We start from the raw sequence: 26,147 nt of genomic DNA, 5'->3' as shown, positions 1-26,147 counted from the left end.
CTTCTATTCTCAAAATTTCATCCTAAATGTGTCCAGGTCTACCTTTTAATAGAAACATATATTCTAGAAACGTAAGTCATCAAAGCCTATTTCACAAAAAATCTCCAGTGAAATTAAAAGATGTATTGTGCCATTTTATATATCACTCTTACAAGATTAATAATATGTGTGTATACTCTATTCTACAGATTCATAAGAATTTGTGTATGGCACATTAACTCCCAGCTGCTCACCATCATTTTCTATGCAATGACATGTGCAACTTGAAACTTCAAGAGGAAATTAGCTATTTAATATTTCCTTAAAGGCTCTAAGTATTAACTATAAAGGCAGGATGTGAACTGAAGTGATTAAACCTCTCCTCCACAGGGGTATATATGGCAGAAGAACATTCATAGGTAACTCCAGGCATGTGCATTGTTCTTCTATTAAATTTTAAATTGCTTGGAAAAAACCCCTAACAAATAATAGACCAAAAGGAGAGAAAGATTAGTACCTTCAGTCAGAGAATCACGGAGTGGCAGAGGTTGGCAGGGACATCTTGAGATCAACTCCCCTACTCAAGCAGAGATATCAAGTCCAACCCCCCTACTCAAGACAGGTCACCTCTGAGCAGGTTGCCCAGGACCATGTCCAGTAAGGTCTTGAGTATCTCCATGGATCTACTGGTCACTGGAAGTGACCACAACTTCTCTGCGCAGCCTTGTCCTAGGTAGTGACCACACTCAGATGGAATTTCGTGTATTTTGGTTTGTACCCATTGATACTGTCCTGTCACTGGACACCACTGAGAAGTGCCTGTCTCTCTCTTCTTCCTCTTTCTTCAGGTATTTATAGACATCATCAGGATCCCCCCTGAGCCTCATCTTCTCCACGCAGAGCAGTCCCAGCTTGCTCAGCCTCTCCTTGTATGCCAGATGCTCTGATCCCTTCACCACCTTCTCTTTGCTGGGCTGAAGTGAAACTCCCCTTCCTCACCTTCCCGTCTTGTCCTGACTAAAGAGCCAGTATACATCCATGGCATGATGGTCATGCGAGCAATCCCACCCTGTCCCAGTGATCATGTATGCATGTAGCTCCACGTGGACCTCTTAACACCTACTGGTTCCTATGCTGTGCACACTAATGTACAGGCACTTCAGGGAGAAACCCCCTGGCATGCTGGGTTCTCAGAAGGGATGTGAGAGCCTCTTCCAGGGTGGCATTTCCTTATCTGTGTGCGTACACCTGAGGTGGGCCCCCTCTGCCCTGCTTGGTTGGTTTTGAGGTCTCTCCTGCCCACTTCACCCTGCACCCCTTGCTTCCCAACTCAGACCACCACTTCCTCACTTGATTGTGGGTCTTCACCACCTCCCTCCCCCATCATTTCTAGTTTAATGCTCTCCTCATCAGGTTGGCCAGCCTTCTGGGAAAGAAGATTTTGCCCCACTTAGTGAGGTGGATCTTGCCTCTTCCTAGCAGTCCTCAATCCTCAAAGAGGATCCCATAGTTGTAAAAAACAAGTGCCTGTTGTCAGTAACAGCTGTGCGACTGGTTGTTGACCTGCCAGATCTGTCCACTCATCCTCCAGCCCTTCTTCCTCAATGGCAGGATCAAGGAGAAGACAACCTGGGCTCCCTGCCTGCTGCTTACTCAAGGAAGAACAAGAACTTGCAGTGTCACCAGAGGAGATGCAATGTGCCTGTTACAGCAGTTAAGTGTTATGGCCCAACAGCTGAGAGACTGTCACGGTTTGTCCTAATTGTGGTAGTCAGGTTTACATACACAGGGAAAAAAAAATAAATTGATAACTATGCAAACCAGTTTTTTTCATTTGCAATACGACACTCCAACCACACAATAACTGCTTCATCTCAGGGAAGAGTACAAGAGCAGCTGGACAGTGGGAACATTTTTAATCACTTTGAGGGATTATCTGACCGTTCCTTAAGTTAGGCAGCTCCAGCAGGCAGTCAGAACACAGCCTGAAGTAGAAAAGCAGGGAAAAAAGAAAGACCTTTTTTCCCACTAACTTCATGCAGTTCTAATAACTGTGAGTTTTGCTTAGAAATAGAAGTGAAAAAAAGACGCCAGACAGCAGTGCTGCTGTTTTCTCCAAGCTATAAAGGTGAGGGGTTTTTGTACAACACATTTGAAAACATCAAAATATTAAGCAGTTTCTTAAAAAAGACTGAAAAGAAGCTTTAAACCTCAGCATACTTTCTGTTAGTTTGGATATATCTAGAAGTCTTTCAATTACAGCTGGGTGGGATGAACTTTTCTGTTCGTCCATCTATTGTAAGATGTGATTTGGGGTTCCCAGAGAGTCAAGGCTGCTGAAGTAAGCCAGTCCTTTGCTCTCCCTCTATCGTTGTTCTCCCTGAGTATCCTGAGCGGACTGTCACCATGCCGTGCTCTGCTACCTTGTGCCTGCCATACACAGGTGACAGGGAGCAGCGGGGATAGAAAAGTGGCAGCAGCTGATACCTCTCCTCTCCCTCAGAGGATGTGAACAAGATGATGGAAAAAAGGCGGAGAAAAAAAAATAAAAGCGGTAAGGTCCACTCAGTTCTAGTCTTGTGTGTTTAGGTGGTGACGGTTTAAGACGAGAACGGCAGTTGCGCTAAAAAATTATTTCGGGAGGTCAGATATTTAGGAGTACAAGTATAAGGAAATGCAAGGATCCTTGGAGAAAGCAGCTAGGTAAGCTGCAGGCAAAAATGTTACTGCAAAATTCAGAGGAAGGCATTAAGAATGCCATTTTACTGATATTTTTCCTTGCTTAATACTGGAAGGAAATATTTATTCTGTGATTTTTTATACCTGCTACATGACTAAATTCCAGAAGTCCATCCGTTTTAGATCAGTTCTGAATTCTCACAGATTCATTTAGAGAACCGTCCACGAAGTCGACATCTATTTACATCCGCTTACACCAACATTTAATGCAAGAGTTTGTATTTGATGAAAGCATATCTTCCAGAAATACATCTAATCTTGATCTAAATGTATAAAAGATAGGGAATCCAATGCTTCTCTTTTAAGCTTGTGCCAGTGTTTGACTAAAGCCACAGTGACAATCAGTCCTACAAAGAGAGTCCAGCCGAGCCCACGAAAACAGTAATGCCTAATATGCTGCTTCACCTCTTTGTCTGACTTTCCAATAGACTTATCTCCTATTAGTAAATACACTCGGGTCCCCCCCTTGCCCCAACCTCATTGCACTTTTAATTCAAGAAAGGACTTGCACATATAACTTATTAGGAGTCGGAGTTAATGGCAAAATAATCATACGCACATTCAAACGAGCAGCGTGGGCTCATATTATGACGGAGTAACCCAGACCACTTGGCAGGTGAATTAGTCCACGAGAAAATAAGTTCCAAACTACTTCAAAGAAACTGATGCCCAAGCAGACACATCAAATGATACCTTGTCTATAGAGAGTCAAACAAGGATGAGCTAAGGCTGGTCCATCTACCATATCCAGACAGAAACTCAGGGATCAGTATTTCATTGACCTGCAGAAGACTACAGTCCCTAACACCTGAATTGTAGATAAAATTGATAATTGTTTTCTTGTAGGGATATTACAATGGAAACTAACTGTTCTGAGCTAGTTTTGAAGGTCCCAAATTTAAGTATTTTTCATAGACATGAAACAAGCCTAAAGTGCATACAATTTTTAACTATGCTTGTCTAGTATTAATTAAGAAAAGTTAACAAATATATTTATCTTTTTGTCTTATCATTAGCTTGAGGATTTCAAAGTAACTTCTGAAGACATACGATATTCCTAAGGTAAGTAGTCACTGATTTCACTGAGGCACGCAAGAAATCTCTGGAGACCTGGGAACAGAAGCCAGATCATGTGAATCTTGAAGCGTTCTCTAGCCACTAGGAAACACTGCCTAATTAATTTAGTTAATATTTACACTCTGCATAAGAAAACAGAAATATTTAAATGACTCCTAATCTAATGATACTGTGCTAATGACCTGAGCTAAGGACTTGTGATATTACTGAAGATTTGTGAGTTAATTAGAAAGGCATCCAATAAGTCTGAAGATCACTTCACAGAAGACAGATGCTCACCATGATGATAACCAAGCTCAAATCATTAAAAATGTGGTCCCAACTTACTTGTGATAAACCTAAACAAAAAATAGTAATTAACAGCACAGATATCAAATACTTGGGATGAACATGATTGGTTGATATAAGCTGTATAGCTTGGTCTGAAGCAATCTCACAAAGAGGAACATTTTTAAAGCAGCATTTGGTGTCCTCAACAGAGAGCCCATCAATAGCTTCATTATTTTGTTAGAAAAGTTACATGACCCAATTAATCTTCACAGGCAGGTGGTATTTCAGAGAGAAATGAAGTGTATTGCAGCTCACAAGTGAAATCTCTCCTTTCACAAGGGATTTCAGTTACTCATAAAATCTTCAGGTTGAGAAGCTTTAAGCATTTCAGGCAGTAGGAGACTAAGGGCCATTATTTAAGTAATGCATCTTTTAAATCTTGATCTTAGGCTTTTTTCCATAAATGTAACAACCTTTGGGATTAGGGAATACCTCTATCATCCCCACCCTTAATTTTAGATGGCCCTTGGAAGCATAACAGTCTTAGTGATGTAGACAGGTAATACCAGTGCCCGGATCAGGGCTGTATCAGTTCCTCTGGTCATTAATAATTGCAGTTGCTAGACATTAGGGTCATGGGATCATTCAGGCTGGAAAGGCACTCCAACCTCCTGCTGAAAGCAAGGTCAGCCATGAGGTCAGGTCAGGTTGCTCAGAGCTTTATCCAGTCCGGTCCTGAAAACTTCCGACAGCAACTGCACAACTTGCCTGGGCAACCTCTTCCACTGCTTAACAATTATCATGGCAAAAAAGGTTCTCCAGTCTGAACCTCGTTTGTTTCAAATTATGCCTGTTGCCTCTTCCACCACACATCACTGTGAAGAGTCTAGCTCCATCTTCTTGATAACCTCCTTATAGGTAGTGGAGGGCTGCTCTTCAGGGCACCTGAAGCCTTCTCTTCTCCAGGCTCTTTCAGGCCCACTTCCCTCAGCTTCTCCTTACAGGGCAAGTGCTCAAGGCCCCGCATCATCTTGGTAGCCCTCCACTGAGTTCGCTCAAGTTAATCAGTGTCCTTCTCGAACTGGGGTGCCCCAAATGGAACACTATTCTAGATGCAGTCTAACAAGGGCTGATAATGGCGTCCCTCCATCCACTGGCTGTGCTGCTGTTAATGCAGCCCGGGGTGCCGGAGGCCCTCTTCCCACTGGGGCATGTTGCTGGCTCATGTTTACCTTGCTGTCTTCCAAGATGCCCAGGCCCAGCTCAGACAGCTGCTTCCCAATCAATCCTAGCCTGCATCATTGCAAGGGGTTATTCGTGCCCGAGAACAAGACTTCACATTTTTCCTTCTTGCGTTTCATGAGGTTCCTATTGGCTCATTTCTCCAGCCTACCTAGGGCTCTTTGACTGGCAGATCCAGGTTATCAACCGGTCCCACACGCCTGGTGTCACCCAAAAACTTGATAGGAGTGCACTCTGTTACCTCCTGCAGGTCACTGATAGAGATGTTAAACAGGACAGGTCCTTGTGCACTGTGGTACTCCACTTCTTACCAACCTCCATTAACCACTATCCTCTGAGACCAATTACCTAACCTGTTTTGTGTTTTTTCCACCCATCCAGTTATCCATCCAGATCATAATGTCCTAGACAGAATACTGCTTTTGGGATACGAATACAGATACGAATACCAAATTCATAAGGCTTAGCAATAAAACACATGCGAAATCTGTAAGCTGCCTGGATACTAGAAAATTTGCACAGCATAGAATACAGCTTCAACTTTTGATATGTACTTCTGAAAATCTGAACTATGCTTTTATTATTAATAAATGGCAGTTATTAGTAAACATTTGCTACTTCATATCCCAACTACATGCATTTAATCAAATGATGGCATTAGATGAGAAGAGAATAAGAAAAGCTTATATTAAGCTCAATGAATGGTAACATATTAATGATAAACTGTGAAATCCAATAAAATGTGATACGTTCTGAAACTGTTAACAATTTGGAATCATTTTAACCTTTAACTTCAATAAGTGAAAAAAAAATTGCAACATAAGGACTTAGCCACACAAAACCATTTTCAAAGAATTTGCCTTCTCCTGACCAGCAAGCCTCTCATCTCTGCTCCCACACAAACCAGATTCTGAGGATAGTACATGTTCTGCTGTATTTTTACATGACATTTTCAACAAAAACAGACACATTTATTGGACAGCTGGAGAAAAATTAAATTGCAGGTGGGAAAATTGTCCATCGAGCGTTGTGAATCAAGACATTTTCAAAAAGATATCATATTTAAACTCAGTTACAAAATTTTATCTAGTTAAAAAGAGAAAAGGACATGTATGCGCTTGAAGTAGAGAAGACTTACTGTATCATGTTGCCTGTTATCTTTCCCTGATACGATCAAGAAGTAGTTCCATGCCAGCAGCAACAACAAAGCCAGTGGTATCATGTAGAGCTCAAAGTTCCAGACCACAAAAAGAAAAAGCTAGAAGACAGAGCAGGAAAAAAAGTGATTCAAATCAGCATTACATTAAACTCTTGTGCACAGTTAAGACCAACAAATTAAAACAATTCTAAAGAAACCCACCTCTCCTTAGGCAGGAAAGTTGTTTAACCACTTTGCTGACTGCCCACCTACCTTCACGACACAACTGCTGCACTTTTCATTCCTTCACACCTTAATTCTTGCAAAAGGAAAACAGTGTAGTCTGAGAGGAAAATTAATTGTTCTCTCATAAAATAATGATTATGTGGACAAAATAATGCAAAATGGCATAAAATTAAGACCGCAATGTTAGAAAGAAAAGGTTAGTTATTTCCATGAATAGAAATTAATCTGCTGTTTAGAAGAATGAGCTTGGTCAGGAATGTCACACAAACAAGTAAACATCACAACCAAATCTGAAAAAATCTTTTGCATAGAAAGCTAGCAAAAAATCACACTAATAGGCAAAAACGTACAACTATTTTAATGAAAGCACGGTAAAACAGTACCAACCACGGAATCACAGAAAATGGGATTAAAAGGAATGCCGAGAAGCCACCTAAGTCCACCTCTTCGAAAACTTTGATTTGTTGAAGTACTTGCTCAAAACACCTCGAGCACTCCATGGCTGGAGGCTGGCGGGAGCATGGCCAAGGTGCCTGAGACAAGGGGAGTCAAAAGAATCTCAGTAGACATAATAAGGGGGGATGAAGGATGATGTTTAGCGCTTACATTGTCGAAATTAGCTGAGGCAAAGACAGTCTTTGATAAGAAGAGCTAGTCCCAAGGACCAGCCAATGAGGTAGAGACAGCTCCCGATAAGAAGCAGGAGCAGGCCCCAAGAGCCAGCTAAGACTGGTCTTGCGGCTTGGGTGAATAGCAAGAAATGGCTGAGCCTGCGCAAGAAAAAAGGTTACTAGCGGTGACGAAGAGGAGTCATCTATCTTCATCTCTGCGACCACCAGACGACCACCATAAAGAGGCACTGCGCGAGCGCAGTTGAGAGGAGACTATGGAAATGACCTCTCGGAGCTAATTTTAATATGGAGCGGGGATAGGTCATGCATATGTATAGGTGTATTGTGAATATGTAACACTTGACTGTATAAACTTGAGACAAACTGCCGAGTGCGGCGCGCACGACTTTGGTGGGACTACCCCCCGTGCGGCCCAGCGCTGAATAAACATACCTACTTTACAATCTCACTGATTGTGGAGTCTGTTTTCCGCACGTCAGTGCCGTCTCCCAGCGATGTGCGCCTCGATAACTGGGGCTGCTCTCCAGCACTGGGGCCACACGGGCATCGCACCCCGGGAGAAACCCATCCCCACCGCCAGCTCTCTGCCATGGAGCTCTGACAAGCTTCGTACACCGGACTTCGGCCTCAGACCCATCGAGCGGTACAGAGCCGACTTTTTTGAAGCCTGGAAGCCCTCAGCATTTGTTAGAGCCCGTAGCTGTCTGGCAGAGAGACATCCAGCTGGGTCCTGTTCCCTACTGGTGCTGGTACAAAATTATTGGTTTGCAGGAACGAACTAAAAGTATTTGGACTTAGATGGGGTCAAACTAAAACCATTTTTACATCCAGTTTTTCCTATGAACAAACCCCTCTTTATTTTAGCCATCTCCAGATGTAACTTGGGTTTGTTTTCTTCTAATATGACAAAAACGAAAGTATTATAGCAAATCACACTATGTACCACAGCTGGATATACACCCAGAAATCTTGCTAAGCCTTTTTAATCCAAATAGTTAAGCTTTTGAATATTTGTGGTTTTACCACCTACTAAAATGAATGAAGGTGGTGTGCCACAGAACTAGCAAATCTAAAGCAATGCCAATACCTAGGCAAACTAAAAAGTGGATCACTTTCCCAAATCAGTCGCCAAGATGTATACAAGCCGAGTAAGTAAAAAATGGGGATTTTAATAGTCTTCTGCTGGATTTTTGTTTACAGTTAAAACAAAATGCTCCTACCAAATTCAAGCTCCCACATAAAAGAAAAAAAATCTGTATTTTAAGTAATCTGCTCTCTCAAGATCAGCTAACTTACCTCAACCCCCTACTTTCTATCACTGAATGCTATGTATATGGAAGTCCTGTGAGACTGCAAGACAAACATGGTAAATACTGAAAGAACTGAAAAAGCAGTGTGTGTGACATACATAAGAGGATATAGGCACTTCTAATGGTGTTTCATTTGAAAGAAAACTGCCTTTTTTAGGTTGTTTAGTTTAAAAGGAAATCTGTTAGAAATGGTAATGAATAAGAAGCAAACAACAGCTCACGGAATTTGAGGGTTCTTCTATGAGGTTGCTAACTATCCTGAGAGCAAGATCTATGTGGATTTGATGCAGTAAATTTGATATAGCCAACTTACAACAGAATTAGCATCTCAAAAGAAAAAAGCAAAAAATCCTTGCAGACTTTAACCCCAGAAACACCCTGAGTCAATGGATACACGCTGAAGGGAGTTCTGCAAGTTGGTGAACAGCACCCAAATATCAGAAAAGCAAATACTAGAGATTACCTGTTGAGAAATGGCAATGCATACAGTCTCTCTTACAGTTCCATCTGAACTTTGGTTAGAAAGATGGAAAGAAAATCAAGTAATATCCAAACAATCACCAGCTCCATGGAAAAGAAGCCAGCAACCTAGACAGGCTCAGGAGATATGGACCTGACCAGAGACTGTGGAACATGGTCATTATGTACCCTGTTCTCCAGAACATCAATGAGTTCCCATTCAAACACTCCTCACGTGAAGTTTCTAAGTGCCAGAGTATTAATTCCTTACAGCACTGTACTCTGTAGGCCAGTAAAATATTCTATTAAGATATTATCTCTTTACAACTTGTATGGACGTACCTTTCAAAAATGTGGCTATTACACCTGTCATCTCCTGTAGATGATTTTGCTGACCTGCCACCTTAATTTCCATCTAGTCTGGCTGAATTTTAACCAGTTCCTCCTTTCAGGCACCTGTCTCAGCCAGGCACTAGGAAAACAGGGACTCTATATTTGCAACACAAATGAGATGTGTGCTGTGCGAGACCAGCACAGTGATGGCACTGCAAGTGAAATAGCCTCACTGTCTTCCCCAGAAGAGAAATGCACTCATGAAATGCACGTGGGAGAAAACAAGCAGATTCCCAGTATTACACAAAACTTTTAAGTAAACATGAGCAAACCCAAAATCTGGTGCAGAACAGCAAGAAAATCCAGGGGCTCAGTTCTTAGGCATAAAGGGCCTGATAGCTGTGGGGAGAGGGAAGAAGGGAAGTGGTATGTAGAAACCTTCACTTCATGCATGAATGCAGGAGGCAAACCTACATATCCATCCATTAAGCAAGTATAGGGGAAAAAAAATAATCCAGAAAAGCTAAGAACAAGTGTAAAAGGGCAGTTCTGGGACTTGCCCATGCCTATAAAGCATCCAGTGGAACATGGACTGTATCTGGTATGATCTCTTCCAAGGAAATAATGGCTCTAACTCTGTCTAAAAAAAGGATCCTCATCACTACTGAAACAAGCCAACTATTTTAAGGGAGGAGTGGGAGTCTCAAAGGTTACAGTTTAATATAACTGCCATTTCCTACACAGAAGAATATAAGGGAGGACTTTTTTTCTTCTCCCCCATGAGATCAAGATTTTCAGAGTCACAGGCATGAACTGGCCATTTACAACATCACATCAGTTGATACTCTTAGTGAGAGACACATGCATTAAATGATCATTCAGGGAGACACATGACACTATCCCTGGTGTACAACACTTCAAAAAATAATTTAAGTTAGAATATTGAATATCCTATTCTTTTGCAAACTACAGTATATTTTAAAAAGAAATCTCATCCAAAATGATTAACACTTCCTACTGTTCAGAAAAAAAGCCTGCCCTTTCAGACTAGCAGCTGTGGATCATTAGCTTTCCAGTGATGAGATGTGTTTGATGAGTATTTTTCTTTCTAATTAAGAGATGAGATTCTCTATTTGACTCTCTCTTCAGACAGAAGTGAAGAGAAAGATTTCTGCCTATGTGGAAAGGCCATATTCTACAGAACAATTATTTCAGATTTCTTTTTATCTACCTCCACCCAATTTCATTTCATTTTTAACAGAACCCTGTTTGCACCCACAGACTTCAGAGCATTAACCCTTGTGTTTCCCAGCTCTTTTTATTTTTCCATTTGCTTCTGTTTTGACTGCCAGCAGACAAGAGCACGTAAAAAAGCGGAGCACCCCATGCAGGAGACACTGACCCACATCCTCAGGTGCAGGAGAGAGCAGAGCACACGACAAGGGAGCGTACCGCTGTTTGAGAACTTTCTGACAAAAATTAGAAACCACTTACTCCACGGAAATGCCGGGGTTTGGTGAAAGCCAGAGGAGCGAGTGGAAGACGCTCCCGGCTGACATGCAGGGAGCTTTCCAGAACCTGCAGCCTCACACCAACCTTGACATCAAGGCGAAAACGTAAAGGGGGCTTGACAGCACGCCAGCCTCTCAGCTTCCCTGGGCTTCTCCTGGTGGTGATGGAGAAGGGGACGTCTCCGTGGATGAGCCACCCTGCCAGCCCCAGGCTGACACGAGAGCCTTTGAGATTTGCATTGGCAGCACCCAGAGTCGTGAGCTGTAATTTTTGGGGCGGTATGGTGAGATATGGCCATTCCCACCACCCTCGTGTCACATAGGGCATGCCACTCCTACTGCAGCCTCCTCTTCAAGTTGTGGCTTTCTCTGATCATTTTCAAAGAAGATCCTTACAGCCTCATTTACATATTACCTATGTCCTTGCATTATGTGCATTACCCAACTCCTGATTACCCTGGAAATGCAGAAGTTGGCTGCACGGTGTTTTGGCACAATCACAAACAGAGCCCACATCTGCAGCTCCAAACACTATGCTCTAATCACAAGATCACCCATTTACCCTTTAAGCTTAAAAGGACAATTGTATTTCCTGAGGCTTTATCCCTAGGATGTATTCTCAGAAGACTAGAAAGAATGAAGGATAACCCACATATCTGCATGGTACAGACTGTCTACTAAGTATGCAGGTTTTAAGGCTCCAGTAAAATCCTGCATGGTGTTTATACTACAAAACACTAGAAAATATTTTTTTTGTTGTACCTTGGAGAGTGAGTAGCTTCTTCCATTACAAAATTAGCCAGTTACCTCTGGCAATCACAGCTCCTCTCATCGGGTATGACACTTCTATTAAAAAAATTAAAAAGGAAGTATTTCCTTTAGCTGTATCAGATCTCAAACACACTAGTATTAATGTAAACACTTATGGGAATCCATTTCAAAGGCAGTGCCCTCATTCAGGTAAGTCTGGAAGAAATGTGCCTTTTGAACATATTCTAAAGCACCCTCCAACAGTTTTTTTCAGCAGTCTTGCAATTTCAGTTCCAATTACCTGAGTGCCAGGAGAAGGTGCAGTCTGAAAGATTTGAGTCTAAAACACTTTATCTGTTACTCCTTTTCTTTAAAGAGGCAAAAGTCAACTTGAAAATAGCAAAAGCATGGAATGTGTAAAAAAAATACAGAAACAAATTCATGTCATTCCCGCCTGCTTTATTTTGACAGATTTCCAGTGCAACCCTGGATTAGTGTTGGTTCTCTTTCTTAAATGCCTGAGGTCTTGGTAGTCTGAGAAATGCTGAATAATTATTATTTTTGATCCTGTAAGAAATTTTCCTTGAACTCAGAAACAAACTTATGGAATTTCCTACATCTTCTCTCTCTTTGCTGGAATTAGAACAATCCAGTTCACTGTGGTTTAGATTTTTACTCTCATTTTTTCTATTTATTTCACGTAGAAAAAGAAACTGGAGATGCTTCCATGGTAAATAATAATCAGATCTTAACGGACTGGATGACGTATTATTTTAAACCCAGTCTCAATGAGGCTTTTGCTGTATTTAAAGACCTGTAGTAGCTCTCGTTAGAGCACTTGGGTCCCATATCTAGAAGAACACTCCGCAAAAAAAAAAAAAATCCTTTTCTTACTAGGTAGGACATTTCTAGTCATGGTTTTTCCATGTTGATAACCTGTACAACAAACCCATGGTCCTACTTCACCTCAATTCTTTCACCTAAGCGTGGTGTACCACTAGTTATTAAAGAAACAAGTCTGACAATTAGATGTGACTCACCTGATGTGCTTCAACCCACCCAGCTTGTTTTTGAAACATAACTACAACTGGATAGTTATTTCATCTGAACAATCTTCACGATGATATTATTGTCCAGTCACATCATATTGCAAGCTACCTGAGTCTCTACAAGATTGTCAGCACTGATAAAACGTTCTAGTTAAAATCTTGAAAATTTCATTTAAATTTTGTTTATTTTTTTCCTTACAACTTTTAACTGATGTTTCACATCATTTTCCAGAAATGTTATGACTTTGCTTTGAGAATGCCAACAATTCCAAGAACGTGAACCTCAGAGCAGGAATGCAGTGCCATTTTAAACAGCACATGAATTACGGATATAAAATTTGTATCCCTGTAACCAGTTTCACGTAGCAAAACTTAGGTGGAAATAAAAATGACCCTCCTCCTGGTAAATATTTACAAAATGTGGAATCTCTTGGGTCATTTTTTTTCCCTTAAGAGTTGCTGATTTGCATTATTATAGCTGCATAGTTAGTATCCAGGTTAAAATTAGAAGGGCATAATATGGTTCATTGAAGCTGTTCCCATACACGCAGCCTCTTGCCATTCTTAGGGCACTTCCAACATGGATTTGTTCTCTCAGACTGCTAAAATGGAGACAAACTAAGAGAAATTGATAGTGTTTGCCCTATGAGCAATAACAACTGGCATCGAGTAACAAATGCCCAACTAGGATACATTAGATCAAAGGCATGTCTGAGAATGGGGCTATTAGGTTCATTGAACCTCTACCCCATTTTAATACTGCATTTTCTGAACAATACCCAACTGTTTACTGAATGACCCATGTCTTTGTTTCAGTGACATTACCTAGAAGACTGTTCTACACATTAATTATTTTCCAAGTAAAAAAGTGCTTTTAATGCCTGTCCCCAGATTGATTTTGCTTTGGTTTAATATATAACTCTTAGCTTGACCTATTCTTTTTAGCACAGTTCTGCTGAGAGCAGTAGTCACCAGCTGTAAGATTCAAGCCATTTTGTAATTCAAAGTGTCCAGTCTTTCTCTGGGTTTTTTAAATAGATATACTCTGACACCCCCCCCCCCCCCCGCACATACCTCTTCCTGTCCTGGAAATCAATCCCATCCTTCCCAATTTTAAAATTCCTTAAAAATTGGCTAACAGTTACAGAACCACACATGCCATTTCTGTTGGAAGTGTCATACTACAAAAGAAATTTCTAAAAAGTGCATTTCACATAATTATTTACTTTTTTTTGCGCACACACAGATCTATGTCACAAATCTATGTTTATGTTCCTTCTACACAAAAATTTGTAATCTGGCAGATTTCTCCTTTGTTACAATTGCACTGCTGTGAGGGTGGGACTGTTGAAAGTGTAAATGTATGTGACACTTTAGAATAAAAATCTAAAGTGTTGACTTTGTGAGAAGTGTAAAATCACAACATGGATCATGCTAGATAGCTACAGCTATTTATGTGTAATGGATTGCCCCCTTCCTTTCTTACAGCTTGAGATACTGAGCAGGGGCTCACAGGCTTTGAACCTGCCTCCTGTTCCTCCCAAATTCCTGAAGATTGTAAAATTACATTGCCTATCAAAAGCTATTAAGCTGGGTATAGGGAAAAAATTTGGGGTATCTTCTTTAGCTTACTGAGAACGGCTTCACCGTACATCCACTGTAGTCCAAACAACAGCTATACTCCCCAGACATCCATATGGAAGTTGTTCCAAATGCTGTGTTTTCATTTACATCCCATACTGCATCAGATTAACTTTTTCTTAATCTGCTCCCTCATCCTTCATCCATTTTTGCAGATGAAGGAAGATCATTCAGCATTTTAAGAAAACACTACAAAAAGCTTAATAGGGTAGAAAGAGTCACCATTACCCAAATACTGGAATATAAAAGACTTGCAGACTTACTTCTTCCAAACAAAAGTAAGTCACTTACTTACTTTAAAAAGCTGAATGCGAACTACTTAAACCTCACAAATGTTTAATCTGTGCTTGTCTTTATTGGTACTACAGAAAAGCTAAACAACCCCTCCTTACTATTCATTCTCATATAACCACCATCGGAGTAAATGGACCATTAGGATATTAGGAAGCCTAGCCATTGAAAAAGTAAGTCCGTCCTTTGGTTGTAGGAAAACCTACACTTTGCCAACTGTCTGTCAGAAGTGAAAGGGAGAGCAGTAAAACTTAAATTGTATGAATGAAGACTAAAATCATGTGGTTTAAGGTATATGGGCAGACTGTGATTTCCAGTGATAAAATGCAAAAATACTGATTTTTGATTTGATAACCACCCACATGTCTGGAACAAACAGAAATATTGGCCTCCATAGAAGAGCAGAGACACTTCCACAAGCTGTTCTGAAGGCTCGTTTCACAGACTGCAACTGTACTGCCCTTATTATATTGAAGGTACTCTGGCTTAAACTTCTACTTAGGGCTAAATGCTATAATTTCGTTTCCACAACTACTTGGAGATAGCTGCATCAACACTCTGGTTTTTCTGATGTCCCGGAGATGTCAACTGTTCACACATAGAAATCCCTTGCTGAGTCTGTCACTTCACTCAGAGCTGAAATTAAGGTTGAATCAAGCAACTTTTCAGCTTCTTCTGGTTTTTTCTCTGTTCTTAAAAATATTGTGATACGTTTTGGTTTGGGGTTTGGGTTTTTTGGGGGAGGGGGGGAAGAAGACATAGAGGCACCAAGGAACAGGATGACAGAAGAATCATCAAGAGGCAGAGCCACTGCTTTTCAAAATGATGAGAACATGCATTCATTAGAGCACTAATACATGTAAACATTCAAATTTCCCTAGTGTTTTCTTTAAAATCTTTTTCACATATTAGGAGCAATTTTAGGAGGTGCCACTTGCCATCAGCTATCACTTGATATCAACTAACTTGGTCTAATGTTGGCTTATTTTAACTTTTCAAGACCATCAGTCAACCTTAGCAAGCTCTCCAAACTGATTTTCATACCTGTGATTGATGACCTGCTTAATTTTGTTGTTCTATGAAATCTGGAGTATTGGTTGGGTACAACTGTAAAACAATAAATAAATAGAAGCCTAGGATTTGTTTGTCTTTCACTGACCAGCTTTCCTTAAGTACCTGTGGCCTAACCTGCAAGTTGTTCACACAATGTAAGAAAATGTCTTTCTACCTTTTAATGTGCTTCTTTGTAAATAAATTTTAATGAATATTAATACATTTCAGCTACCTTACCACTGTTTGTAACTTCATATCCCAGTCTGTCTTGTAATTTTCTAATTTTCTCCTACACTGATGTCAAGACTTTCCCCACAAACTTCAGTTCTGAAAACTTGCAGAGTTATGTGTAGCATCTCTAGCAATGTGTGCCTGTTTCTATTTGCAACTCTAATATTAATCCAGGGCTGATATTACCAACTTCTTGTTTCTTTACAGTGTTTTACTTTTTCCCTATGGGCACCATGTAGTATTTCCCACTTCTGCCCTGAGTGATCTGTTTAAAGTTATTTAGATGCCAGAGATATCTACATGTTAGCATGCTAGGTATCTATTTTTCTTCAGTATTTACCAAGCCTCTAAACTTTCTTGTGCAGGGGAAGATTGTAGGTTGTAGAAATGAGAAGTCAGCAGAGAATACTAGTTTAGACAGGAAAGCAAGGCAGTGCCAGGTATTTGAACAACCTGAATTCTGTAGTCATAATACCATCCCTGGGCTGAGGGCACTGAGACAAGCAAGTATTTTTAGTTCCCTGGTAGGATAGCTGTAATTATATTCTGCAATGCTTTCTTTAAACAAAATGCAAAATAAAACTCACCAAGTTCATTTCTAGCTGGCAGTTTTCTCTAGTAGACTACAGTAGGTCCCAAGAAAGCTACAGTGTGTTCACATCCTTCTACGTAGAAGTTAAAAAATGGCACTATAAATAAAACAGTGACTTCTTCTTTTAGCGTAAACAGTACAAACTCAAAATATTTCAATGAGATAAATACAACAGTAGTTAGAATACAGTTCATGAAACGTAAGGTAACCTGTACATTTTCAGTTTGACTCTTTTTATTGTAAAACACAGCACAAAGGTGTGCAAGGATGGCTATTAACAATCACATTACAATTTGGTAGAATCAGTTGTGAATGAATAAATAAAAATAATTTAAAACAAAACTAAGACAGTTACTACTGTATCAGCACTCAGTCTTTGGCTGAGTTTACTTCTTCAAGCCTTTGCTAAACTTCTCTGGTCTGCAAAGCTCCATTCAGGTGCATTTGAGGAGTGGCACCAGATTCATACAGCATCTCCTGCAAGAGCATCATCCTCAACTGTGGGGAGTTGTACGAGACATGGAGTCAGATACCTGGTTAAGAAATATGCTAGTCACACCTAAGGATGGCTGATGCACTTTCAGTCTTGTGAAAAGTTTCTGTAAATACCCACTTAACCGCCTTACTTAACAAGGGCAAGAACAAAACTGACATCTCAGAGAAACCAGTGGTGCTCTATGAAGAAAAAATAGGTCAAAGGTACACTTGCAAAACAAAAGTGACTTCTTTTTGTTAAGGAAGTACAGAAAAAACTTGTACATTCTGGCTAGAGTTAAGAAACCATTCATATAAGGTGCTGGAAAAAACAGAAGTGAGGTGAAGGCTGAAAGAGAAGTAAAGGTGGACAACATTCAGAAATTCACAGCAGTAACAGCAAGCTCTATGGACACCAGTAAGCTAGATACAGCACTACCCATCCAAAACAAAGAAAAAGCATACCACGTAATTAAACAGCCTACAAAAATTTTTGAGTTTTTTTAATCTGATTTTTAAGTTTCACTGTTGCCAGATACATTGAGAGATAAAATTTTTAATCTATAATCTGTAATGTAATTTGTCAAGACAAACAAATTCAACAAAACAAGATTTTCTTTCTTATGATACTAAGTGGAAAGCTGTTTCCTGCTGCTTTTGTTGAGGTAATGCTTCCACAGGGAAAAGTATATTTTCAGGCTATTAAAAACCAAACATGCCCTTCCAATTGTTTCTCTGTAATAATTTTAATTATATTTGTACTTCCACAAACTACATTAAATCATATTTAGCACAGAGAGGTGTGCCCTGGCAACTTTCCTATTGTTTTTATAGTTACTTTTTCCAGCCAGCAAATGCAGCAACCCAAGCTGTCTCCCTTTTTACAATCATCTCTCTCCATGCTGTAGTAGCTTGTAGGAAGTGCGGTTTTGCACTCCAAATATATGATGTTTCACAGAATCTACCTCACCTTTCAGTAGTTCATTGTTTCAGCAACATTACACTTCATTTATTTAGACGTCTGCCACTCCAACATGTTTAGCCGCACTTTAACATAGAAATGTTCCACAGCTCTAAAAAACCATTTATTGAGCCAGCAGCATCATTAATAACGTTTACTAACCAGTGAAGAACAGTACATTTTATAGATGCTCATTTCAAAGCACATCCTTAAAAGGTGAATGGGGGAATGTAGAGTATTTTATTGCTATCTACAGAACAGTGTATCATCATTCTTAATAGCCATTGCTACATTCTCAACTTTTTTGCAAAACAATGTAGCAACGAGAGCACCAGTGTCAAAGCAAGGACAGATTTTGTGCCTCTGTGTGTGTGTTTAAATGTGCTACACATACCAGGGAGAGAAGTATTATCCTTCAAAGGACCAAACTCTGGAATTAGACATTTCACAAATTTAAGTGAGCAGAACTTAAGACTTGGAATTATAAACACGTGGTTTCTATACCTTAACAGCCTATTCAAGTCTCAGAATCTTCCAGTGAAACCAAACCAGCTGAATATGGTATTACAGAAGCTCTCATTATTAAGTTGCCTACCGCTTCCCATTCTAAAAGATTTTTTGCAATTTTATAGTAGTTCTTATACTATATGCAATAGTTATAGTAGTAAAGGGTCTTTGAAACAGAACAAGAATTTGTCCATAGGGCAAAAGGAGTCTATTTTCTTACCCAAACACAAAAATCACTAAGGTTTTGTTGATTTACACCCTTGTGAAAAACTACCTCCCTACTCACTTCTGCATTGCTAGCAAGCCAAAATAATGACCCTGAAAACCCGAGATGGAGACTTGACCTTGTGATTCTCATAGTTGAAGCAGCTGAAGTATGTATGGTGTAATTACTGACCTTATTTTTTTATTATATACAGGAAAGGAGACTTGAGGTTTGAGCAGACCTTCCTTCCGATGTCACTCTTCCTTCTCTAAGCCCCCGGTACCTGACTTCCACCTAAGCTTTTGGTGACATCAGGGAGAGGAGGGCAGGGGCCGTTTCAGCTGGGATTTTAAAAATGCTGTAAGGTACTGTGGAACTGACCTGTCACACTGAGACTGATGGTTTGTGAGCAGGCCTGGCTCTTCAGAGCTGCAGCTCAGTGTTTACCACTTGAGATAAGGCTCTGCATAATGGCAATGCTTGGCCACTGTCTTCACAACAGCATCTGAAAGTGGGCTAAATGTTTTGCTGATGCTCATCAAGGCTATTTGCAAGACTCAGGAATTCAGCTACCTGTTCTCTAGGAAAGTGTATTCCGGCGGTTATAGACCCCTCTACCCTTCTATGCTCACTCTCACCAGACCTCTGACCAGCTCTGATTGACATCTTTCCCTTTTTTCCTACATCTTTATCTAACTCCCGCGGGAAGGAAACTGGCTCACCCTCCGCTGCTGGCTCTCACCTCACTAACTGCTCTCTCCTCTCTTTCTCCCGTTCTCGCCTCTGTTCCCACATTGTCACGATCCTCAGCAGAACCCTCCCTTGTCCTCATTCCCATCCTTTCTATAATGGGATGCCTTTCTGTTCCCTTCCTCCCTCCCTCCTCAAAAAAGCCCTAGTTTCAAATCAAGATCCCTATTCCTTTCTCTTGCCTGGTGAGGAGAAAGAAAACACAGGGGATTTTCTAGCTCTCGATCTCTGGACATGGCACTGGCTCTGGAGGACCATTTGCAGCCCTCAGTGCTTCAGGATGGAGCACCAAGGCTGCTAGCAGGGGAAAGGAGTGTATACAAGAAGATGGTAGCCAGAAGGACACATTTAACATGTCTCTCACAACACACAGGCAGGGCAGCTTTCAAGAGCTGGCCAACATGTGTCGGTGTGCAGGCAGAAAACAATGGGCAAAACACCGACATCAGAAATTGACTCCTTTTTAGGAAGTCCTGGTAAGTTTAAAAATATAAATACATCCTCAAAATGGTTGCAAATATTTTAAGGTGAGCACATAACTTTTGTACACCAGAAACAAATAAACTACAGTAGCTCAATGAAAAGTTTCAACCCCAGAATTCGAAGACTGACAAAGTCAAAGGCAACTGAGATTACAGACAGATCTTAACTGCAGACAGCACTGCTGAAATAACCTATAATAAATATCAGGTAGAAAGAAGGAATTTGGGTGTATAACCAGAACAGGATCTGAGTTATTGGAAAAAGTCTCTACGGAGATCTGAGATAATCACAAAAGCTGTCTTCCTCATTAAGGGTTTCACAGCTGCACAGTTCGTCCAAAATAGAACAAACTATCAAGAGTCCCTTCTCATAGTCTCTCTTCACATCTTAAAAGCATGAAACTTCTTCTTGGGTCTTTGAAAACTCTTAGTGGAATTTAACTAGTAAAGACATATTTGTGTCTGATTCCACAGTTCCTTTTTTTGAAATACTGGTGAGGTAGAAATCACCATAGCTGAAAGATACCTGTCACGGCACCAAAAATAACACATACCAACTAGAAACAGAAATTAATGAGCTCCAGACAAAGAGATAAATATACATTACATGCATACGTAATTTTATACGTATGCATATGCAGATACAACTGTATATTTACATAGCACAGTAATCTTTCCTCCACACATTTTTTAATTCCGTTTTTACACCTTTTACATAGGTCCTTTGGGCCACATACATCATTTAGTAATATCATTGTTGGGATGAAGTTTCATTGCTCTGTACCTCATTTGATCATTTACATCTTTGCACAGTTAAGAAACGAGACAAAGTAGAAAAGCTGTCTCCTACTTTGTACTTGTTCTGCCCAGGTGAAAATGATACATAACATTCACTGAAAGGAAAACAATTCTAATTTTACAGACAGGGCTGGAAAATTTCCTTTTGGTCTTATTCCTTTTGCTTTATTAGAGTATCCTTTTTTCCTACATGATTTCAGAGTGCGTAAGACAGTATTAAAAAGTCATGAGGCTTTTGTTTTGATACTGCATCTACAGTTAACTAGTCAGTAGTTAATTTTGGAACATTGTATGAAAACATAAAGAAAAAGACTTTACAGATATGGGTAAACACAAATGAAATTTGAAATTTAGTGAGAAACAATTGGTGTTTTACCATCTTCTCTGAACATTACAGGCTTTTTATCATGCTACAGGTAACAAACCTCAGTGAAAATCTGTCTGGATGCCCTTCCATCCTGCAGTGCATAAGTAAAATAATCTATAAACTATCGGAGTTTCTAAAAACTCTCTTTTATTACTGTCCAGAACACTTTAACATCATTGTTTAAATATTTATATATATCATCCAGTATGTTATATCAAGGCCCAGTGCAATGAAGTTTTCTATATTGAGGCAACGTGAATAATTTAACACTAAAGAGTTGTCAGTAAGCTATAGAAACAACGCAGAAAGCATTTTTTTTTTTGAATAAAACAGAAATCTTGTGAAAGCATCACAGAATTTTTGATATCCTTCTAGGCTTGCTTATACAGCTTTTCTACCTGAAATATCCCACCAGTGCTTCTCCGCATGTGTTAACGAGCAGTACAACTTCCAGGAGACAAACCACCATGTGTACTGACCACTACACAGGTGAAAAAAAAATTAAATAATGTGGTAGCCTAAGTCCCAAGACACGATCCCACTATGGCCTATAATAGCAGAGTGTGAAATCCTTAACCTGCAGCAGCCGCAAGAAAGCGTTTGCACAAGATGTACCATAGGAGTCACTGCCATGTTCTCCAAGGCCCTCCCCACCACCGAAATGTGGATAACTTCTTTTGTTTCTGCTTTAGAGGGACAAAGACATGTTCTGACTGTGAAACAGGCTATATAAGGATGAGACAGCATGCCGTGAGTTATTCACCTTACCTTCAAATCATTCAAGACATGGCTATACCTCCGTGAATCCGTACTGCCTAGAGCACTGCTTCTCAAGCTTTTGAAATGATAGGCCATTTTAAATTATCACATTTTCTTCCAGACTACCACACATCCTTATCATCAAACTTTTAAATACATGCTGTTTAATATGGATTTATAACTGGGAAGCAGTCGCTATGGAAGGCGACTACAAATCACAGCCTGAGAACTAGTGGTGTAGCAAGTTATTATATAGCACAATAAAAGATAAAGAAAGCAACAGAAGAAATACAATCTGAAACAAAGGAGGGCATAATAATGAAGAAAAAAGGAGAAGTAACACCAATAAGTAAAAAAGCATGCCAAAGCAACAGAAGTTTTGGAAAGTTGTATGTCCTTCTTACATTTTAAAACAAATCAACCCACACAGTTACAAAAAAAAAAGGCAGTGTCAAAACCCCACCAGATAATTATATCACTTCTTTCATTTCTGTCACTTTATTACATACTATTCAGTACTACTACATAGTATTCATTATTTGTGAAATAACATTAAAATTGATGAGGTGTAACACCTTATGTTGAAAGAACCTCAATTATGAGATACTTTCTTTAATTTTCCTTAATATAACTTCAGATCAGGTAGTGTCAGAAGGTAGAGAAAACCATATTTTTATATATATATATTTTGCAACTACATCTACACATAGGTTTAGCTATATCTCTCCATATGAATAACAATTTTGTTTCTAAGAATAAAAAGAAAGACATTTGGTTGAATTACTTCTACAGTGTATTTTTATACTTGAATATATTACTATTAGTTTTACAGAACTTCTTGAGCTGTGATGGCAATCTTTGAATAATTTAGCTGGTGGGTGTTTTTTGTTGTTTTTCTTCTGCACACGACCACCATGAAATTGTCATTCCCACCTCAAGCAGAAGAAAAAGCACACCAAATTTTGTAATAGTACACTAAAGAAAAAATGATATGGCAATAATGATGGCTTTTTATGCCCCAAAATGCAATGTGAATGATGACTAATAGAGAAGAAGAAAAGATTTACTGAAACACAACTTTGGCATACAGGCAGACCAGGACTTCCAGAGAAAAAAATTCTCAGCAAAAGGAAAAATAGTATTTACTATCTGTATGAATTCTCTGTCTTAAAATCTCTTTAAAACCTCTCTCCATACTTCTGGAACTTCTCTGTTTCAAAGTTCTTCTGAAGCGTGACTTTTGTGCTACCTATATTTAAACATATAAACCAGCATAACCGAGTGTTTTTTTCACAGAGATCAAGGAACAGGTACATGTCCCACCTCCAGTTTGGGACAAGGATGTAATCCCTTCTTCTTGTAATTCCTTTCAGAAAGAGGCATGCATGTGCACACAAAAGCACACACAGAGGAAGAAAGGGACCACGGGTATGCTGTGCTGCACCCCTGCCAGTCACGTCACTTTTTATTGCAGCACCTGTATACAAATGTTGATGTCCAAGTGCCCACATTGCAGTTACTGCCTTTAAAAAGCAGAAAAAATAAGTTAGTAGCTCTTCAGCTACTCCCAGCTCTTCCAAAACCTGTAGCACCAGGGAGAATTCATTTCAGTCACAAAGATTGTGACATATCTGGAGAAAGCTCTATTTGCAATTGCTGGAATATCATTTGCTCTGACTGTGCCCGCTTCAAACATCAGAAAACAAAAGCTTATTTCCTATGCTCTTGCTTCTCGATACCATATGAAGGCATGAAACCCCCAAATGCTGTAGAATTATTTTCAGTGTCAATTTCTTGTTTATCACATTTTCCACCCTATCTATTTTTTAGTATCTGATAAGTCTCCCCGGGATCTAGCTACATCTCTGATAAAGAGCTGTTTGATGACTGCATTCTTGACACAAGCTTTCTCACATACATTTTATCTATATGTAAATACACAAAAAGGGCATAAAACATATTTACAAGTATAGGTGTTCCCAGTATTATATCCAAACACGTACACAAAGTAAATGCATGTATGCGCTCATATACATACACTAATACAATGGGATTTCCATGGGGAAATGTGAAAGTTATTGTTAAAATGTCTGTCATCCATGTAAGAGAAACAGAAATGAGCTGGGCATTAAATTTGCATACAGCCCCAAGCACAGAGGTTCCTGCATGTGTAGTGTTCTCCTGTTCTTGATGATGGGCATATCTGGCAGGGAGAGTCTGTCAGGATTAGCTCAGGAAAAAACACCCCCAAGGAGATAATTTGAAGACATACTGAGAATTTGCCTCAGTACATGAAAATAAACATGAAATCCACTGCAAACTATGCACAGTAAAAGTTACCACAAACACTATGCAACACACCAGGGGATAATCTATTTCAGCTAATTAACACACAGCCATACACAACACTGTGAGAAGTGGTTGCCACTTAGGATTGATTTAGGTCTTGCATTGCTTAAATAGACTTGGAAAGAAAAGGTCTTTTTAAACGTTCAGACAGAGAGGAAAAAAAAGGTAAAATTAAAGTAGCTGTGAAATAAACAGGCTCAGATTCACTTGATGGCTTAGCTTTCTAGGGAATAGCAAGACAACATAAAGACGTTACTACTTCTTTCATAATAAATATCCAAAGGGTATCCCCTTCTTGATTTTAGTGCTGCTTTTGACAAAGCCCATACTAACACCCTCTGCTCCAAGTTACAATCAAGATTATTTTTTTCCTTTATAGGTAAATGTGTGTTAATAGAGCTTATCTTTTAACAACAATACTGGCTGCTGAGATAGAAATTATTGTGACTTACAATTCAGGTAGAAACCAATAGGTATTACACTGCATCTGATTTTATTTTAAAAAATCATATAATCAATATGTGAAAACAATTTGGCCTGAAACCACCTAGCATAACAAAGTGAAGTAGTTCTCTTTCCTCTCCTCCTCTTTTTCCCCAACCCAATCCTCTTTTCTTTTCAATTTTTCTTGTTGCAACAGAAAGCATGATGCCATTTCATAACTTCTACTTTCTTAACACACACACACACACATGTGCAAAGAAAGTAACATGTCATGTCAAAAGTAGGATGTGAAAGCACATCTCCAAATGTTCACAGCTACAAACCTTATTAAGCATCTTTACTACTCTTAAATAGTAATTGAAATTATTCCAAAGACCTCAAGCACCCCTGCACTGGCCTGCTAACTTAACTCTAGTTATTTCATGGACACTTCACAGATACTACAGAAGAGTAATAAAACAGATATGACCAAAAAAAAAGACCCCAGCTAAAGATTGCTCATCCACCCACAAAAGGTTTGAAGCAAGAATGTAAACCAGGGAAATAAGGAGGGGTCACAGAGGAAAAACTGAGGTGGTATCTGTAGCATTATTAGGGGTGTGCTCAGCTGGGCTTGACTTCTGCACGTCGCATTGGGGCTTGACCTCAGGCTGCAGACCCCAGCAAATGTAAGAGTACCATGTGCATTTGTGGTAACGATAGAGGGGAACAAGACTACCTACCATATGAGAATGTGAAACAAATCTATATACTGCCCGTCTTCCAATGTTGATATGCAACTCTAAAATGGAAAATTAATTCCCTACATCCAAAATGTCAAATTTCAGAGTTCAGTAAGATGAAGCATCAAAATACACAACCAGAGCTGTAACTTTTGGAAAGCCTTATTTTGGATAAATTGTAAGACCTCTATCATAATTAATCAGCAAAAGCTGTGAAGCTCTGTCCCCACGTACCGGACACCACCCAGGTTGCAGGCCCTCAGCTATGTATGCAACTTGTGCTTTGGAACAGTGATCGTTTCCAGACGGTCGTGAACAACCAGCACCCAGCCAAAACCTGACTGAGGTAAGGGAGTTCATGTTTGGGTAATGCCTGAGCAATGTGTACTCCCTACTGCATCGGCCCTCTTTTCCAAAACCGTTACTGCAGCAAGCAGGCGTCTTTTATGACAGTGAGGTGACTGCTGTTTTCTATTTGCCAAGTGTCTCTGAAGGTCTAACAGCAACCAGTGGGAAACCCAAGCCATTATGCCTTAGTCCAGCAAATTTAGTCCGTCAGGATTTGAGCCGGAGTTGATTGTCCAAGGCCAGGCAGGGACCACACTTTGATCTTCTGTTCTCGTATTTGGGACCATCACTAGACAGCCACTCGGTTTCACCGCCAGCTGTCTTTCACTTCATCTCCTTCTTTATGTAGTTCCTAACAACTGTTGACATTTTCTTTTGTCAGAAAAGCTGTTCCTTCATCATAACAGTCTGAGAAAAGAATATGGGCAACAGAATGCC

At 39.8% G+C, this 26,147-nt stretch overlaps 1 protein-coding gene across 6 annotated transcripts in view; it reads right to left on the bottom strand.

Moving 5' to 3' along the window:
* The window catches only part of MCTP1 (multiple C2 and transmembrane domain containing 1), a 292,805-nt gene that overhangs the window by 51,124 nt on the left and 215,534 nt on the right, over positions 1–26,147 (bottom strand). For all 6 annotated transcript variants that reach the window (XM_052778226.1, XM_052778227.1, XM_052778229.1 and 3 more), the window contains one exon: positions 6,446–6,565. In XM_052778226.1, coding sequence (XP_052634186.1) covers positions 6,446–6,565 — 120 coding nt within the window. The remainder of the gene's footprint in view (positions 1–6,445; positions 6,566–26,147) is intronic.

Source organism: Harpia harpyja, chromosome Z (genome assembly GCF_026419915.1).
Source record: "Harpia harpyja isolate bHarHar1 chromosome Z, bHarHar1 primary haplotype, whole genome shotgun sequence".
NCBI classification, from domain to species: domain Eukaryota; kingdom Metazoa; phylum Chordata; class Aves; order Accipitriformes; family Accipitridae; genus Harpia; species Harpia harpyja.
The sequence above is the reverse complement of the archived record's forward strand: the minus strand, read 5'-3'. Positions and strand labels throughout refer to the sequence as shown.